Below are 18,218 nucleotides of genomic sequence, written 5' to 3'. Positions count from 1 at the left end.
ACTCATGCTGTGACTTACAATTTTCCCAAACCTGTAGGCATTTGGAAATATTTGTGAAACATAACCAGAACATTTGTAAACGTATCTCACTGAGTAGAAACACTACTTGCTTATCTGTTAGAGGCATGTTCGGGTGCTTATGAAGTAATTTGTATTTTATAAGCTAGTTTCAATGCCAGTAACTTTCCCTTAGTGGATAAATATTTAAAGCAGTCTGTATTGTAACAGCTGCTTGATGAGATGTTACTTATCCTTGCTTTTCTCCCCTTGCAGCAGGATGTCCTGAAACTAGGGGACTTTGGATCCTGCCGGAGCATCTATTCCAAGCAGCCATACACAGAGTATATTTCCACCCGCTGGTACCGTGCCCCAGAGTGTCTCCTCACTGACGGGTTCTACACCTACAAAATGGACCTGTGGAGCGCTGGCTGTGTGTTCTACGAGATCACCAGGTAGAGCTGGGCGCGCTTCTTGTCTGAGGACTCCCACTCAGTGCCAGGGGACCTCTGTGTAAATGTCCTGAAGTGAGTCACATAGCGGGGCTCAGCTGACCGAGTGGCTTCATGCCATCCCTTCCTTTACCAAACAGACTTTGCTGTCATCTGATGATGTGACTGTTTAACTTCACAGAAAATGTCCTAGGCTTTCATTTTACTTTTGGCCAAATGCTTTTCCTTGTTTATTTGTCATAAAGTACGAAGAATATCAGTTACTTTCCTCCTACCGGCATAACTTGGCCCTAGGTGGGTGGGCCTCCCCATTAGGCTTCATCTGTGAATGATTGATTAGCGAGTTCAGGGATAGAGTAAAAACATGCTTACTGCCACGGTGTGGGGGCGTGCCCTGGGGATATGTGAGCCTTGCCCCTGCTCCTGGGACCTACCCTAAGGGAGATGGTCTGTCAGGTAGGATGCACAGCTGGATTCTAGAAAACCCCAGTCATAACCATCCTCCCTGGCCTCCGTACCCACCCCCCCCCAGCCTTTGTGCTCCGCTGCCGATGGAGCAGTGGCCCAGGAGGAGGGAAGTGGGCTTGTCTCGCTCAGGAGTGAGTAGGACATGGGATTGAAGAGGCCTGTGGAGGGGGAGGGCCGGCACTCACCTGCTTGGAGTGGATTATTAAGGATGAGCAGGTGAATTTAATGTCTGGGTGACATGCGTCATAGGTGGGGACCTGGGTCATCTGCTTTCGCCAGCTCGACTGACCACTTCATAAACACAGACATGCATGTCCTTCAGGACACACCTGTTGATATTTGGAACAGGTGCTCGACATGTTTTTTTTTTTTTAATTTCTGCCTGGGCGGGTTTTTTTCTTTTTTTTGATTGGTGTTCGACATATTAAATCTGGAAAGCCGAGTGGCAGTTTCATTGATGGTTAAAGTACCAACAGACAGTCCTTTCTGCTGTGCTGAAATCCCTGAGGGTGGGAAAGGACTTTGTTGTTGAGAACCTGATGACGGGCGTGCGGGCCAGCCTGCGGGGGTCCACATACACCTGGCCTGCCTGGGCTTTCCTCCTCTGTCCTATAGCCACGGACACGGTGGCTTTCCTGTGCAGAACTGCAGGTCCAAACGCTGCTTTGTGGCATGGCATGCAAACTGAATTTATATCGGCCTGAAATCTTTTACCCACGATTCCAAAATCCATTAAAGCTCCAAAAACCAAAACATTCCTTGGACTTCATTTGTCAGCAAAACCAGACTTGACCCACCTGAATATCTGTTGAAAAACCTCTCCTGTGACAGGAGACTTGTGGAGGTTGTGTGTCACAGCGTGAATGTCACGTGGCACTGCAGAGATCCCAGGGTGTACAGAGAGAACGGAGCCATCTCTTAGAGTGACACCTACCTGTCAGGAAAGGAGGAACAGGCCTGAGGTGAAGGGGGAACGGAAACCCTGTAGCTGCAAGGAGTACCCCGCAGATGGGGTTGTGTCCTCGGGTTCCCGTGTGAGCTAGCTGCCTCACAAAGTGGGGGTCCTGGGATGAAGAGGGCACGGCCTGTCCTAACCACAGCCCCGTCCTGCTCTTCCAGTTTGCAACCCCTCTTCCCCGGAGCCAATGAGCTGGACCAGATCTCAAAAATCCACGATGTCATTGGCACACCTGCCGAGAAGACCCTCACCAAGTTCAAACAGTAAGTGTGGTGTGCACCTGACAGTCCGTGTGAACTTGCCCCCTGCCCGGGCTGGTGGTGGGAGCCAGCCGAGTGGACCAGGCTGCGCCTCTCTTGCTCTTGTAGGTCCTCCGTCTGCTTGGGTCCCCGCTGCTGCTGAGGGGGCTACAGGTTGGTGGGGGTGCCAGCGCAGCAGCTGCTCGGGGCTGTCGCCTCAGGAGTCTTGCCAGGGCCGCTCTCCCTCAGGCACCACAGAAGAGTTCTGGTGGTCTTGCTCAGGGCCTGCCAGTCAGGTTTTGTCCTCTGAATACTTACCCAGGACTGAGAGACCTGTGGGCAGAGAAGGTTCCCACACATAGGCTGTGCGTGGGGAGGACTGTGTGACGTCACCCAGCATTGCCAGCAACACTGATACCTAAACCAGGACTGGGTAGGGTTTGATTTGGTCAGCGATGCAGCTGAATCTGGGTTGCTGGGGGCTTCTACGGGGGTGGGCATCTCCGGGCCCTCAGGAGACAGGGAAAGACAACTATTCTGGATTCTTTCTTTTTCTACTTTTAAGCTTTATCTCTTTCTTCTCAGGTAAGAATGTGCTATTAGTCTTCTCGGGGAAAAGTCATTTTCCTACATTGATAGCACATCAGATTTCACAACGCCTGCCTCATTTCAACACATAGACTTTTTTGGGGCACCTGGGTGGCTCCATGCTGGAGTGTCTGCCTTTGGCTCAGGTCGTGATCCTGGGGTCCTAGGATTGAGTCCTGCATTGGGATCCCCACAGGGAGCCTTTGCCTGTGTCTCTGCCTCTCTCTCTGTCTCTCATGAATGAATGAGTGAATGAATGAATAAATAAAGAGATCTTTTAAAAAAAATAAAAAATAGAGTTTTATTTTTTAGAGCAGTTTTAGGTTCAGAGCAAAATTTAGTGGAAGGTCCACAGATTTCCCGTAGACCACCTGGGGGCATGGGGCACACACGGCCTCCCCCACCGTGGCCCTCCACGCCAGGATGGCACATCGGTCACCACCCAGGACCCCAGCTGACACATCATCCCCGCCCCAAGTCCTCAGTCTGCCCGCGGGATTCCTCTGCTGCTGCTGTACATTCTCTGGGTTTGGACAACTGCATGGTCACACCCCCTCCTTAGAGCGTAAACTGCTGTCACCAGTACAGGCCCCCGTAGAATCATGATGGCCAAGTGCTCTAAATAATGGCATGATCATTTATTATCATTGGGCTTTTAATACAGGTCGAGAGCTATGAGTTTTGATTTTCCTTTTAAAAAGGGATCAGGAATACCTCTACTGACAGCCAGCTGGTCCTCGCAATGCCTCTCCCTCCTGCACGCCATGGTGGCCTATGATCCTGATGAGAGAATCACCGCCCACCAGGCCCTGCAGCATCCCTACTTCCACGAGCAGAGGTGGGCGCCCGAGTGGGGCCGGGGCTGCCCATGGCGGGGCGTGCTGAGGCAGCGGGTCCAGGACCAGCTCTGTCTTGAACTTGGGTGCCCCCAGGATGTACCCCTCCCTTTTCTGGTGTAGCCCCCCAAAAGGAGGCAATTAGCAGTCTGCGGCCGGGCAGGAGGGCTCAGTGGCTGCTGGAGGTTGGTGCCAAGGCTCCAGTGGTTAAGATTCCAGGAGGAGCCTGGTGCCCACCAGTGACAGCAAAGTCCCCTCGGTGTGAGGTTTGAGAGCTCGCTGCGTGGTACCTGGGGTGGGAGGAGCTGCCCGAGGGTGTCTCAGGCCACGTCTCTGTGCCCTCCTGCAGCCTGAGCGTGGGGGGATGTGTGAGGGTGACGCGTGACCCAGCCTCCATGGGCGGGGGCTGCGGGCCTCCGGCAGGGCCGTGTCCCCAGCTTGTGGGGCCGTCTCCAGGGGCTGAGACAAAGGAGGGAAGACAGGCTCCTCGTCACAGCTCACATGGGAAAGAATAGAGCAGTTTGGGGACAGGGAGAAGGCGCATGCACGGCGCGGGGCACGTTCTCAGGGGAGCGCACCCTCTCTCTCCCTTCCCTGTAGGGCAGCGGAGAAGCAGGCTGTGGCCAGCCACAGGAAAGCTTTCTTTCCAGAGCGCCCCGTGGCACCGGAACTACTCAGGAACGGCTGGCAAATTTCAAAGGAGGACAGAAAGCAGGTACCGAGCGAAGTCAGTGAGCGGCGAGCACCGGACGCCCTGGCGGCCTGTGTGTCTGCGGAGGACGCCCCGCGGCAGGCCAGGGGGTGCCCAGCACAAGGCCCGACCTGTGCCCGTGGCGTCTGCCGGGACGCGGGGAGTGCGGCCCCCACCGCTCCTGCCCCTTCTGTCCCACGAGCTGGGGGGACGGCAGCGTCCCGTGTGCACAGGCCAGGCGAGGAGAGGCAGGGTGGCAGGTGCCAGGTTCTCTGGCAAAGTGCTTCACAGCTGTCACCTGCCTGTGCCCTCTGACTGACCCTCACAGGGGGCCAGAGAGGATGACACTGGCCCGGGTGACCCGGTGACAGGCCCACATGCCCCCACGCATGCAGAGGGCCCCAGATGAGCACTCTCCTGGGTACAGATGTTTGCTTTAGGAACAGCAGCTTCCTTTTGCAGTGTTGTCATCCTTTGGCGCCCCAAGTGGTCCCCGCTGCTCAGCCCCCCAGTCCACATTCTGGGCTGGCACCGCACTGTGTGATGACCATGCCCTTCCGTCACTCAGCCCAGTGTCTCTCGAGTGTCAGTTCGTGCTAGGAGCTGAGGTCACAGCTGTATCTGCAGCCAGCCTGCTTTCTGGAACTACAGTCTGCTGTGTTCAGCGCCTGCCTGAGGTTCCACTTGACTGTGTAACAGGCTGGGTTTTTCAGACCCAATCTCCCGGTCTTTCCCCCCAAACATGCTTTTCTCCCTGCACCTTCCCTTTAAGGGTGGAAGCAGCTCCCTTTCAGCTGCTCAGGCCCCAAACAGTGCAACAGCATCCCCCACCTGAGCCTCCCTCATTCTGTCCTGCTCGGCCCTTCCCTCCTGGTGAGACGGCCGTCTGACCCGGTCACTCTTGCCGGCACCCAGCACAGTCCCCACACGTCTTTAGGGCACAAGCCACACAGGAAGCCTTTCCAGCTTTGTGGACCACAGTCCCGTCATAGCTGCCCTCTTTGGTGCCGTGGAGGATACGTAAATGAACAGTGGGGCTCTGCCTTGGGAAAACGGAACACCGCGATTTGAACTTCACGTAATTGTTAACATGCCAGGAAATTGTTTTCAGCTCTTAAAAAATGCAGGCATGCCTGGGTGGCTCAGTGGGTTGAGTGTCCGTCCAACTCTTGGTTTCAGCTCAGGTTGTCGTCTCGGGTTCGTGGGATCGAGCCCTGTAACAGGCGCTCCACTCAGCGGGGACAGAGTCTCTCCCTTCCCTTCTCCTAGATGGACAGACAGACAGACAGATAGAATCTTCCAAAAAAAAAAAAAAATTCTTAGCTCAGCAGCCACACTAACGCAAGGCCGGTGTCCGGGGTTGGAGAGGGGCACCAGGCAGCTGTGGCCCGTGGTGCGCTGCTGGGATCTCAGTGGCCTCCGTGGCGTCGGGCCAGGCCACGGGCGCTGCCCTGCGGGGCCGACTCCGCATGAGACTTGAGTGTGGAGGCTTTGCCTTCCGCAGGGGACTCTGAGCAGCCACGTCCCGGGGGTGACAGGGATACCGTCTGGTCATCGTATGGTCACACGTCTTGGTCAGGTTACATTAGGTGAAAGTCGTGCAAAAGAACTGCTCTTGTTTTTCCGAATTTCCATAAAGGGGACACCGTTGTACATTCACCCGACCTGTGTTTTGTTCCAAGAAACAGTCCCTAAGGCCAGGAGAGGACCATCCCAAGAGACCCGGACCGGCCTGCCCCACGGAACTGCCCAGACTGACGCTGTCAGGAGTGACCAAGCTGTCCTCATACTCCAGCCCCGCGCTGCCCTCCGCGTGGGGCCCCGGGGCCCACAGGAAAGCCCCGGCGCTGAGGCCCCTGAAGTGTGTGGGCGCCAACCAGAAGGTAGCCGTCCGCTAGCTCCCCGCCGCTCCCGCCCTCGCGCCCGCCCCGCTGAGCGTCTGCTGTTTCCTTTGACAGACAGACGCCCAGAAGGACATTAAGCCCAAACAGTACCACCTGCCCACGATAGAGAGGAAAGGCGGAGGCTACTGAGCAGCACGGGCTCACCTGCGCGGAGCACGACCAGGTGCAGCTGGGCCGGGCCGTGACGCCGCCCGCCTCGGACGGAGGGCTCCGGGGACAGGCCTGGCGCCGTCCCCCCGAGGCCGCTGCCCCACAGGCCAGCCGTACCCACTCAGCCCGGAGCCCCCAGCCTGGGGCTCTTTGCACCCCGAGGGCAGCTGCACTGTACGTTCCAGTCGAATACATTCGTAAAACCACCTCATTCTGGGGTTTTTGAATTTCATTTTTGTAACCTAAGATTTTGGGACAGAATATTTTGTAATTTTTTAATCCAAATCCAAACAGAAGTCAGAGTTTACATGATGTGTGATTTAGGCTTGGTTTCACCACGCGCTCTGCGTGTCGAGCCTTTAGTCCAGCACCGGTGGTGCCGTGGCACGTTACAGCTTACAGATTACGCTCTTGGAGTTTTTATTAAAGAATAAGCTGTCGTTACAATAGTTTGATATTTTCTGAGTTAAACACGTGTCTTGACATCCATTTCTTTATTTTAGGTTGTGTGAGCATATTTGGGGAATTTATTTTGTTGGGAAGGCTTTGGTACAGCTTAATTTTGTGGCACATGGAAAGCCAGTAAGGACCCAGCACAGGCTCGGCCCGGGTGCCCCCGGGAGCTGCGGCCGGACGAGGCTGCCAAGCGCGAGGTGAGTCGGAGCGCCGGGCTTCCCCGAGGCCACGTCGCTTAGCTCTGGAGGCCCAGCCTTGCCTGTGAGTAGAGATGCTACTTCCGATGGCGCTTTGCTTGGCTTCCGGGGTGCCGGCAGCAGGTTGGACACAGAAGGGAACCTGCCTCTCCGTGGGGGTGGGGGGTGGGGTGCCGCAGAGGAGCAGTGGTCCTGGGCCGCCTGTGGGCGGGGGCACGACCCTCCTGAGCCCTTTTGTCTTGGGATGTAACATAATGACACCTTCTTTTTCTCGTCTTCACAAACTTACAATGGTTAGAAGAAGCAAATTTCCCAGGTTAGTCTTCGGCCTCTTGTTCCCTCTTTTAAGACAAATCTGTGACAGTCTTCCATGTGCTCTCTGGTGGCCACGACCTCTGCACCCACCTGCCACCTGGGGGCAGATTCAAGACCAGACACCAGGCTATGGGGATGTTCAGAACTGGGTGCACACATGTGGAAGGGATGGAAAGAGCTTCCTCTGAACTGGTTTAACACGCTGGTGGGGCCTTCAGGATGCCCGATGGGGAAGGGGCATGGGGGACAGGCAGGGTGCCATTCAGCCTCTGCAGGGGATCTGGGAGTTCCAGGTCCCATGGGAGGAGGCCAGAGCCAGGTGGGGCTGTGGCCCTGCAGCAGGAAGGCCGGGGAGACAGGAGCGGGTGCCTGGGATGGAAGGGAGCCCTGTACGGCCAGTGAGCCCCCACTCTGAGCCCAGGCAGGAGAGGCTGCTAGGGAACCAGGCCTCTGAGCCGCAGCAGCTCAGGGGGAGCGAGCTCCTGTCCACCAGGATTGGCTCTAAGGACCCATTTAAGGACTGACAAGAATTTGTGTATTTAGGAAAACTGTTCCCCCCTTCATAGGTATAAAATTTGAGCGGAAAATCTTTAAAGTTCTCCCGCATACCTCTGTGAGAAAGTGAACTTACCCCTCCCCCACGGGGCCTCTGGGGGGGTAGGCCAAGCCCTTTGGGGTGTGACCTGTGCAGCAAATGAAACTCTTTTGGCTTCATGTTGGTCTTTGGGATCCAAGTGCTGTGACACAGCCAGCCCAGGGCCCAGCCACACGAGGCTCGGCTGCTCCAGCCCCGCACACCAATCTCCGTGGAGCAGCAGGGTGATCCTCCGGCCACGCTCGCGCTTCCTGCACCCATCGGCTCTCAGCATGGGAGCCAGTCCCGGGCAGCTGGAGTGGCTTTGGCTCACTCTCTGCCTGGCATCTAGGCCTGCGACGGGCACGGGAGGCCGCCTCAGCCTGCCGCCAGAGCCTGGGGGAGCCTCTGCTCACTCCCGGCTGGAAGGGTGGTGAAGGGGACGTGAAGGGGACATGAAGGCCGGCTGAGCCTTTGCAAGCAACGCTATTCCTGAGCACTTTTTGTTGCCAAAAAGCTCCAGAAGGGAAGCAGAGCCGAAGTCCTGCTCCTCCATCACCCTGTCAAGTTGGCTCATTGTACAGCGTTTCCCAGCACCTGCCTGGTGCCCCAACCTCTGCTCTTCACCCACCAGGTCTTCTTGGTCTCAGCTTGAGAGGGCGCGAGGCAGGGAGGCACGAGCACACGCAGCCTGGCTGCCCCCAGTGTGGAGGTGTGGCCTGGTGCGCTGGTCCAAGGGTTCCAGGTCTGACAGCACCTTAGCCCTGCAAAGTCGTGGAGCGGAAAAAGCAGAGGCAACGCCACCCAAGAGACCTGGGCTCTGCTGCCCCTGCCCCCCCACTCCCCCCAGGTGCTGAGGACACTCCTGGGCCTGCTCTTTGCTCTGGCCAGGCCACGCGGCCAGCCAGCAGCCTCGCTGACTCCACTCCCTGAAACATCTGTCTCCTCTTAGCTTCCCTTAGACCCATCCCCACACGTGGAGCATGCATGCACCAGCTCCCAAGGTGTAAGAAAGCTCAGGGGAAGAATAAAAGCAAACACAAGTCATACTAGGTGAGCTGAGCCTACTTCCACCTCTTTCCCTGGCTCCCGAGAGTCGTGACCGGCCTCGAGGCTGGCCTGGGTGCCGTCTACCCAGGGCCTGCTGAATGCTGCGTGTCTGTGGCAGCGGGGGTGGCAGCAGTTACACGGCACTCTGATTTTGGAAGCCAGCTTGGACGACTTGGCCAGGAACCAGTCGTAGGTACAAGAGCCATAGACGTGTTTCCAGTACAGATGCATCTACAGCAAATCTACACCAAAACGTCTGGCAGCTTCAGCGGAGACGGTCAGCGACGGTCTGTGAGCCTGCGGGAGGGGACAAGCAGGGGACAGAGCCTGGATGTGAATCTCAGGGCCAGTGGAAGCAGGGAGCACGGGCCAGGTCATCTGACCAAACTGAGGCTGAATTTGACACGTGACCGTTGCCCTCGTGCCGACCAGATTTCTACCTGTCACTTCACAGGAGACAGCACCACAGGATCACAAGATGAACTCTGGGCTTCATTTTCAAAGGCGGCCTTTGCTGGCCCGCAGCAGTACGTGGGCCTACTCGCGTGTCCCTGGGCCTGCATGGGTGGGGTCTTGTGTGATAGCAGCACCCAGGAGCCAGCGTTGGGACCAGGATGACATTTAGAATGTGCAGTTTTAACACGCAGGTCATTTTGAAGGTATATGATCTATCAGTTCTGACTCTTTCACTGAAACGACAGGGTGTCTTACTACTTCCTGGTGTCCCCGGGACCCAGAGGCTCTGCAGGCAGTGGGAGCTCCCAGTGGCTCGGCCCCGGGCTGCACTGGCCTCTCTGAGCAGCGACCGCGACCCAGGCTAAGGTGGCTGTCCCCGGCTGCACACACGGAGACCACGAACATGGTGTAGTTCTCGGACAGCGTGCACTCCGTTTTCTATCTCAGTCATGTGGACATGCCCCAGATTTTAGAGAAATGTCTTTCCAACACTTTGTGGTTTACGGTCACACCAAATAAAAACGTCTTTGAAGGACGCAATTGTGTACCACTCTGTAAAGCTGAGGGTATTCTGCTTGGAGCCATGCGGCATCGGGTTCCCGCCGTCGTGGAGTCTGCGAGTGGGTGGCTGTGGGTGTGACCTCCGATTGGACTTGTCCCCGGGCTGGTCTCAAGCAAACACCAGTCCCAGAAGACACTGATCCTAGATGCTCCCATGGGCCGGGCAGTCCTGCAGCCAACACGGCATTCCATCCGCATCAGAGGCACGTGTGGTCACGGGCTCTCGGCGACAACGGATGCGCTCAGGGACTTAGAGCCGGTCTCTCCTTCGGTTCGCTGGCCTGTCTGCACAGGCACAGCCGCCCACGGTGGCCACAGGCAGTGAGGCGGAAGGGCCCAAAGAGCCACAGAACCCTCCAGAAGAGCCACTCTCGAGCAGCCTGTCCTAGGCTTCCAGGAAGAGGGTGGGGAAAAAGGATGAATCATTTTATCCCAAACTTTAATTGAACAAAAAGTTACATTAAAAATTGAGCCAACTTAATGGAAGATAAACAAATGGTATAATCAAGATAGTTTTAATATTAATATTCTTTCGTGAATTAGAAATATCACTCATAAATGATGGAAATTACTGGTGAAGTAACCACGTCCCCCAGTAGCAGAGTCACATCATTTATACATATAATACAGAGCTGACTGCATTGGAAACAATGGTATTAAAATAAATGTTAAGATTAAAAAAGAACATCTTCACACCCCAGAGGGTCGCTAGTCCATGAGACCCATACTTAAAGTAAGTCCCTAATAGCACGAAACTATATTTTAAGTGCAAACAATTTGTAAAAATCTATGATTGCAGCATCCATCTTCTGGAATGACAGATTTAAGTCAGAAAGCCACAACTTCCTTCACAAGTACATTCCAGATTTTCTCTGACCACCTACGTGTAGAAAACATCAGTGCAAAAACAGTGAAGTACTATTTATAACAGTTGAACTTAAAGGGGATTTCTTGTCCAGGAAATAATTTTACACTATGTATATATGTATATATTTTATATATATATATATATATGTATATATATATATGGTTTTAATTACACTGAACTTTTGAGTAAAAAGCAAGAAAACCAAAATCGCATTTCTTATTTTTTACTGCAGCCCCAAAAGAATGATTTAAAAATGGGAACAGCTTCTTTGGGTGAAAGGCAGAGGGCGCCCTTGCGAGCGGGCCCCACGGGGGCCTCCCACGTGACTCCAGTGACCGCTGCCTCCGCGAGTGTCCGTGCTCGGGGCTGAAGTGCAGCTCCCGGTCCGTCCGCCGCTCCCGCAGGACCACGTCGGGCCGAGGGTTCTCGAGCAGTGGTGGGTCGCTATACTACAGTTCCACCTGGAGAGCTGGCCTGGTTTTGGGATGACAATAAACCCTGCAAACAAAGCAGTTTACATTAATCCAGCAAAACGGTGGGCAGCCAAGAAAGCCACACTCATCCTTTGCCAGCGGGTTCACATGAGCAAAGTCATTTCTGTCCAGCTGGTAGCCAGTGTTTGAACAAATCCTCCATTTTTCATCTACTTAATTCTTATCCACGTCATTGTGTCACCTGCCTCACTGCTCAGGATCCACTGGGCCTGGCCCCGCCTGGGGAGCAGCAGGTACCTCTCGGGCCTGGGCTCCTCGGGACACTGTGGGCCCAGAGGCGGGGGCAGCGAGCCGGTGGCCGTTCACCACCTTCCCCAGAGGCCCCGGCTCAGGACCCGGTGAGGCCCCCAGGAGAGGCCGTGGCCTGGAGCAGCTCACAGCGCTGCCCTCGGACCTCACGCCTCGCCCCACAGCTGGTCGGCCACACAGATGGGGCTTAGCACTGTCTAAAGGTGTCTTCCTCCTGCTGGCGGGGCGGGGGGGGGCTCACTTTCTCTGGCTGGGGTGTGACGTGGTGCCCCCTGACCAGTGTCCAGGGCTCAGCAGGTAGATACTGAAGGATCTAGGCCCTGGGCTGTGTTCGATTTGGGGACAGGGTGCAGGAGGTGGCGTGCGGGTCACCAGGGTGGCCTCCACGGAGAGGCGGGGCGCCTGGGGCAGTGCAGGCCCGAGCTGGGGCACCTGGCAGCCAGCCCCGCACATGGCAGTGTCTACACTTCTTCGCACTCACTGGGATGCACGCACGTAATTACATCACCATTTGGCGTTTATTAAGCATTTTAAGGTCACCGTGGAGTGACACTGAACCCACAAGTTTTCAGTTCTGTGAACACAGACTTAAGCTGTCCTAAAACCTGCTGCAGCGGGTTAGGTTAGCTGGTGACACAGGACGAGCGGACCGTGGACGCACACTGAGGGGTGGCCCGTGACACCGGCCTTCAGCTCTGCCCACGCCCGGGGGCAGGAAACTCCCTGTCCCGCCGCCACTCTGCGCAGCTCTACCCCGTTTCTACCCCGTTTCTTACAAGGCCGTGTGCTCAGCGGGACGCGATCGGGGGCCGGGAGCGCGGGAGAGACGCCGACCCGCTCGGACCTCCGGGAGCCCTGCCCTGGGACGCTGACTTCCCGGGGGCGGGGTGGGGGCGGCACGGCCCGAGCCCCTTCCCGAGGATGCTCTGCCTCCCAGTCCCCAAGCTTCCAGGGGGTTCGGATCACAGGAGGCGGTTCCCCGGAGCCATGGGCTGTCGGGGACCAGGGCGGCGCCTACAGGACGAGGGGTCCCTTCCTCCCCGCGAGAGCGGGCCTGTGCCCCTAACGGGAGCGGTGGGCCAGCGGGGACCGGGCGCCCGCAGTTGTCACCCTTGCCCACGGGACAAGGCAGCCCTTACGTGACGTTTAAAATTCTAGTAGCACGTGGAACGCTGAAGAGAAATGAGATTCCAATATATTTAACCCCGTATATCCCATATTATCACCTCGACAGGTAAGGCCTCTCAGTGGCATGTGTTGTGTCCCCACTTGGAACGCGGTGGCACCCGCGGGCTTGCAGCGACCCCGCCCCGCGCCCTCCCCGGGGGCCGCCCCGCAGTGCCGCCCAGCCTCGGGGCCGCGGGAGCCCGCTCTCCCCTACAAAGCCGCCGGCCCGAAGCCTCCGCCCCGCGAGAACCACCTCCCTGCTGTCGTCCTGTCGCATGACGCCCAGGGTCCCAAGGGATCGCCAGGGTCCCCGAGGCCAGCAACCGCCCCCACCCAGCCTGCCTGCCACCGCCTCCCGGAAACCCCCAAACCCCCGGCTGCCAAAGGGCCCCCAGGGCGCAGGTGAGGGTCCCGCCCTCGGCCCGAGCCCCGCAGGTAGGCGGCGCCTGCTCGAGGCGTCGGGGGACACTGCCCTTCAGACAGAGACGTCCAGGTCCCCTGATTTCTACCAGCTGCGCTTCGGTCTACAGGTTCCCTGGGGACAAAGGGAAAGATGGGCCACACGCGGGCCCCATCACGCTCCCGCCAGGAAGCTGCGCGGCGGCCCCGTGGTCACTCCTGGGGGCGGGGGGGGGGGGGCCCTGAGCGAAGAGCAGGCCCCGGCCCGGCCCGCGGACCCCGCCGCCTCCCCGAGCGCAGCTGTCCTCGGGAACCCGCCCGTGGCTGCCGTTACCGGCGCGGGGACAGGTCCTGAATCTACTACGGAGCGAGCCGCCTGCGCTCACCGGACTTGCCGTCCTATTCCTGCGAGAGATTTCTCTGAAAATGAAGTGAGGAGCTACTCCGGCTCTTAGTCACGCAGAGGCCAAGCGGCAGGTATCTGTGAAGTGAGGTCCCTTTCGCCGTCCCGCCGGGGATGCCTTTCCCCAGGCCCTCGGCCCAGGTGGCTGCCCCGCGTGGCAGGGACCCCAGGGCACGCGAGCCGGAGGAGGGGAAGAAGGGGCCCCTGCCTGCCCCCCGCCCCCAGCTGGGCGGCAGACCTGATGCCCCACGACGGGTCACGCCGAAGGTGACACACTCCCCCAGAGAGGCCACTCAGCCTGGTCTCTAAAGAGAAGAGTCACCTGGGGAAGACGATGCTCTTTGCAGACATCGGGGAGCGAGGCTTTCTCGGCACGAGAGGCTCTGGGGCGGGTGCCGGGAGACCAAGGCGCTCGGCTGGAGTCGCGTCTAGAGGGTCCCTCCCAGGCTGGCGCCCCCCCAAAGTGACAGGCTGGTTTGGAGGCCCCAACACTAGAGGAGGGGGGGGATCAAGTGCCCGACAGGCTCTGTCCCTTGCAGGAAACTCACGGGTCCAGAATCGACGGTTTCCTTCAACAGGCAGCCCCCCACAGAAGGAGGGACCTAGAGCATTTTTTCAAGGCACAAACTATTTTTAAAAGATCAAAATGCCGCGCGAGTCCTTTTAAACCTGAAATCTACTCCATGCTGGGGAGAAACACGTCCTGCTCCCAGTCGGAGGCGGCCGCCGTGAGGGCGCCACCAGCGCAGCGCTCCCTGCTCGGGGCAGCTCAGCATCAGACGCCAAGTGCACCTGGCGGCCCTGGAGTCCGGGGGCTCAGCGGGGGGTCAGCGGGGGGCTCAGCAGGGGGCTCAGCAGGGGCTCAGCAGGGGGTCAACAGGGGGCCAGCAGGGGGTCAGCAGGGTCAGGGAGGCACTGGGTCCAGGCCCCAAGGGAGCCTAGGCCCTGACCCAGGGCGCAGTCCTACATTCACCTCTCTCGGCCTCTGGGGAACTTGCACATCTGGGCTGGGGTCCTGGCCTTGAGGTGTTGGGGGGCCAGGACGTCCGGGCGCCTTCCCCACCACCCCCTCCGCAGCGGGGCCTCAGGGCCTGGCATCCTAGGCCGCCCCGGGAGAGCGCTCCTCCCGCCTCCACGCCCCGGAGGCCGCGGGCAGTCGGGCAGCCGGGACAGGCCGGAGCCGGGCCGCTCGCCACGCCAGTACCTCCGACACGGCGAACATTTCCTTTAGTACATTTCTCCTTCTCCTTCGCTCCTGTTCGTTTCCTGTCCGCGAACACAGGGCTGCCCCCCCCCACGCCCCGCCCCCCGGCACCTCGGACCCGCGTGTGCGGGAGTCTCGAGCTGGGAGAGTGACGAGAGCAGCCAAAAACCAAGACAGTGAAACAGAAACGTGATTTTCTTAAAACGATAAATTAACAATACTGATACGAAAGCTTCACTAATTATTTTAACAGTTAAGAACTTAACATTTCATGGTAGGAAGACTATCAAATTTATTCATCAAGAAATTAGATGAAAATGTAAAAAAAGGAAATGCAGATTTTACTTTTGGTTTTCATTAAAGATAAATAATCATACAATTTTATACAACGTCACCTAACATAGCAGTCTTTAATAAACTTAGATATACAGAAATTAAAAAATGCAGGAAATTCTTCCTTTTACACTTTGAGAGGCAGCAGTGTGAGCACAACACGAAGTTCATGTAACAGGTGCAGCAATGCATCGGTCAACGCTGGGGGGCGGGCATTTTCACACGGCTTTGAACTTGGGCTCTGAACACAAATGCTTTTCAATGCGAGACACGCACTGTCCTGGCCTCCACTCTCCAGGCTGCCGTCTACGCTCACGGGCCATCCCTGGGGCCAATGATGACTGGGACAGATGACAGTCCCCAGCATGGCTGACACCGCCAGGTTAGGTGTCAGGCCCACAACACATGCGCAGAGGCTCCCCGCTGCAGAAGGAAACCCCGACAGCGGACACACCAGCACAACAGGAAAGTCAGTCAGAGGCCACGGACTGGTTGGCCTCGGCCGAGCCGTGGGTGCAGAAGGGACGCCGAGCTCCGTGCAGCTCTCCCGGGAAAGCCATTTGGACTCTGCTTCTAAGTCTTCCTCGGACAGTCAGATACACAAACGCAGCATCTGGGTTTCCCAAAGGATTCCTTCTCCAGCCCTCCCTGTCCCTGTGGCTTTTCCCCTCACACTTTGAGCTTCCCCAACAAAAAACCCAAAAGCCTCCCTGCCAAGGCCGGAGGTGTGAACCCTGGACGCAGGTGAAGGCATCTGATAAAGCAGCTTCACCAATCTCTGCTCAAACTCAACACTTGACAATGTCTTAATAATGCAAGCTGCACCACAGGACGTGGAAGGAGTGAGGGAACTTGCCAGCTAGGACTCGGGTGTTAAGCCCAACAGCGAAGCCTGAGTCCCCCTGGGCCGCATGTGCATGCCCATAAAGGCAGGTCAAGTCACGTGGCGTTTTGTTGCTCGTGGCTTCCGAATGGCTGGGCAGTAATCACGGTGACTGCTTACGTGTTTCCCACTCCTGCCCTGTCCTATCCTAGGTGTTTGTCCTCAGTCCCAAGGCAATGGCTCACAGGACACGTCAAAAATGCTAGAAGGTTCGATCAGCACAAAAGACAAAATTAAGACTCTTTATCACTATTTAAGTGAATTTAGAACCCAAAGTTAAAAAATTGGCCTGCTCCCCCTTACACGTTTGCTTTTAAAAGGTGGCAGAGTTTTCCAAAGGCAAGGTTCCTTCTCTGGGATATTAACCTCCTGCCCCCGAGGAAGAGGAGAATCTAAGACGAGGGCTGGAGTTGCCAGCGGGCTTAGAAGCCCGCCCCCCAAAGCCACAGCAGGGCAGGGCAGGGCAGACGGGATGGACCCTCAGAGGGCTCCGGTCCCTGCACGCAGGCTGGGGGGAGCAGGCTTCGAGGGCCACTCTGCGCTTTTCTTCAGCGCCCGGCAGACAGGCTGTGCCGGCCAAGGGTGGTCCGCCTTTTGCCCATAGCGATTTCACTCCAGAGGTGAGGTCAGAAAAGATATTCTTGCTCAGGATAATGTTTAAGCGAGAACACTGAACAGTATCAAATGAGGAAGCTCAAAGCTTGGTGAGCAAACTGCAAAAGCGCTCCCCAGATGTGTCCTTGTGGCCCTGGGCCTTCCGCACCTGAGACCGGGTCCCCCGTGGGCCCCCTCCCCGCATCCCAGGGCTGCAGGAGCCACTGACAGAAGCGAGGCCCGCCCCTCCAGCGCCCTCTTCTCAAGCTGCGGGCAGCTTTGGGCAGCTTTAGTCCTGGTCTCGGAGAACACCTCACATTCTGTCCTCCTGACTGCAGGAAAAGTGCTCTGCAGGCTGTCGAAGAAAGGGGGTGGGTGTCAGAAGGGCCGGCCATGCAGCCCCTCCCCAGCACCTGACACCCAGCAACGGGGGCCCAGAGAGGGGATAGGGACAGACTTCAAGGATACACTCGCCAGCAGAAACTGGAAGAACAAGATTGTGACCAAGCCCCAAATCCCAAACTGTGACGTGACCACAGTTTTTAAAACGGAGTGGAGGTGGGGGACAGGAGAGAGACACCCCGGGCTTCTGTTAGCACGTTTCAGAGCCTGATTTTACGGGAACAATCATCTCTTGCCTCTCCCACACCCAACCCAACAGACTCCTCCTAGGTATACCAGTCACCCCCGGTGCCCCCGAGCCACCCCTCTCCTTCATCGCAGCCTGCGCAGCTGAGCGTGCCAAGGGGTGTGTGGGATCAGGAAGCGCCTGGTCCATAGAAAGCGCGCACATCACACATTCCTGCCAGCAGCGCAGGCAGCGGCAGCCAGTGAGCAAGGCACTCAGAACCGAAAGGTCACAATAAGCGTCCCCATAAAGGCTACTTACCTGGGATCAGCCATTCATTGCCTGGGCCAAATACAAAGTCCTGAATTTTGAAACTGCATACTCAATGCCTCAGAAGCATTTGAAATGAAATTTCTAGAATCATGTGGGTACATAAAATTGCACCTGGAGTGTTGGCTCTGATTCTCTCCGTCTGACATCTCAATTTAGCCTCCAAAGTTGAAACAGTCCACAAGGACGCTGTCTTTGCTACCTTAGGTCACTTAACATTTAGGAACAAAGGACCGTATCTTAAGAGCAAACAGGACATTAACACATATACCTGTGGACATCATGCATAAACGGGGGGCGGGGTGGGGGTGGGATGCCCCGGGAAGGCCTCCTCACTTCTCCTGTGCTGGAACACTGCCATCCAACAGAAACCCCTCCCATTTCAGGAGCAGGATGGGCAGGGCGGACGGATTGGGTGGGAACTGGGTGGGGTGGAGGGGTGGCATGAGCAGGCCCAGGGAAGTGGGGGCTGGCCTTCCGGGAGGGCTGCATTAGAGCGCACAGAGCTACTGCTCCGTCACCACAGCTGAACACTGCAGAGAAGCGAATGTCTCCAGGAGCCCACTTGGCTGAACTGCATCCACTACTCAAACAAGTGTAAACAATCAGCATCTCTACGTTTAATTATAAAGGCGTGCAAAACAGTAAACAAACTGAGATGACCAAAATAAGTTAACAAGGTAACCATCATCTTGACAGGAAACACGTAGCTCAAAGAACCATCTCCCCCCGACGTGAAACTGGAATTTGAAATTCCTCACACAGCCGATAAGGACCACAGGCATCAGAACTGTGCAGGCCCCACGGAAGCAGCTACCCGTTACGGGAGCTCAC

The 18,218-nt window shown here is 56.9% G+C and overlaps 2 protein-coding genes across 18 annotated transcripts in view; one reads left to right on the top strand and one right to left on the bottom strand.

The window, feature by feature from the left end:
- The window catches only part of MOK (MOK protein kinase), a 58,489-nt gene extending 50,869 nt beyond the window's left edge, over nucleotides 1-7,620 (top strand). For 6 of the 7 annotated variants that reach the window (XM_038545779.1, XM_038545780.1, XM_038545782.1 and 3 more), the window contains 6 exons: nucleotides 274-452; nucleotides 2,037-2,138; nucleotides 3,367-3,540; nucleotides 4,139-4,253; nucleotides 5,912-6,112; nucleotides 6,188-6,730. In XM_038545779.1, coding sequence (XP_038401707.1) covers nucleotides 274-452; nucleotides 2,037-2,138; nucleotides 3,367-3,540; nucleotides 4,139-4,253; nucleotides 5,912-6,112; nucleotides 6,188-6,262 — 846 coding nt within the window. In that variant the 3' untranslated portion in view covers nucleotides 6,263-6,730. Of the gene's footprint in view, nucleotides 1-273; nucleotides 453-2,036; nucleotides 2,139-3,366; nucleotides 3,541-4,138; nucleotides 4,254-5,911; nucleotides 6,113-6,187; nucleotides 6,731-6,786 lie in introns of those variants that run through there. The other variant, XR_005363805.1, reaches the window with a different exon arrangement.
- A 2,768-nt stretch (nucleotides 7,621-10,388) lies between these two features.
- WDR20 (WD repeat domain 20) overlaps nucleotides 10,389-18,218 on the bottom strand; it is a 62,186-nt gene continuing 54,356 nt past the window's right edge. For 10 of the 11 annotated variants that reach the window (XM_038545776.1, XM_038545770.1, XM_038545762.1 and 7 more), the window contains one exon: nucleotides 10,389-11,258. In XM_038545776.1, coding sequence (XP_038401704.1) covers nucleotides 11,205-11,258 — 54 coding nt within the window. In that variant the 3' untranslated portion in view covers nucleotides 10,389-11,204. Of the gene's footprint in view, nucleotides 11,259-14,856; nucleotides 16,842-18,218 lie in introns of those variants that run through there. The other variant, XM_038545761.1, reaches the window with a different exon arrangement.

The sequence above is a fragment of the Canis lupus genome, chromosome 8 (assembly GCF_011100685.1).
Source record: "Canis lupus familiaris isolate Mischka breed German Shepherd chromosome 8, alternate assembly UU_Cfam_GSD_1.0, whole genome shotgun sequence".
Taxonomy (NCBI): Eukaryota; Metazoa; Chordata; class Mammalia; order Carnivora; family Canidae; genus Canis; species Canis lupus.
This window is presented reverse-complemented; position numbering and strand designations above follow the sequence as displayed.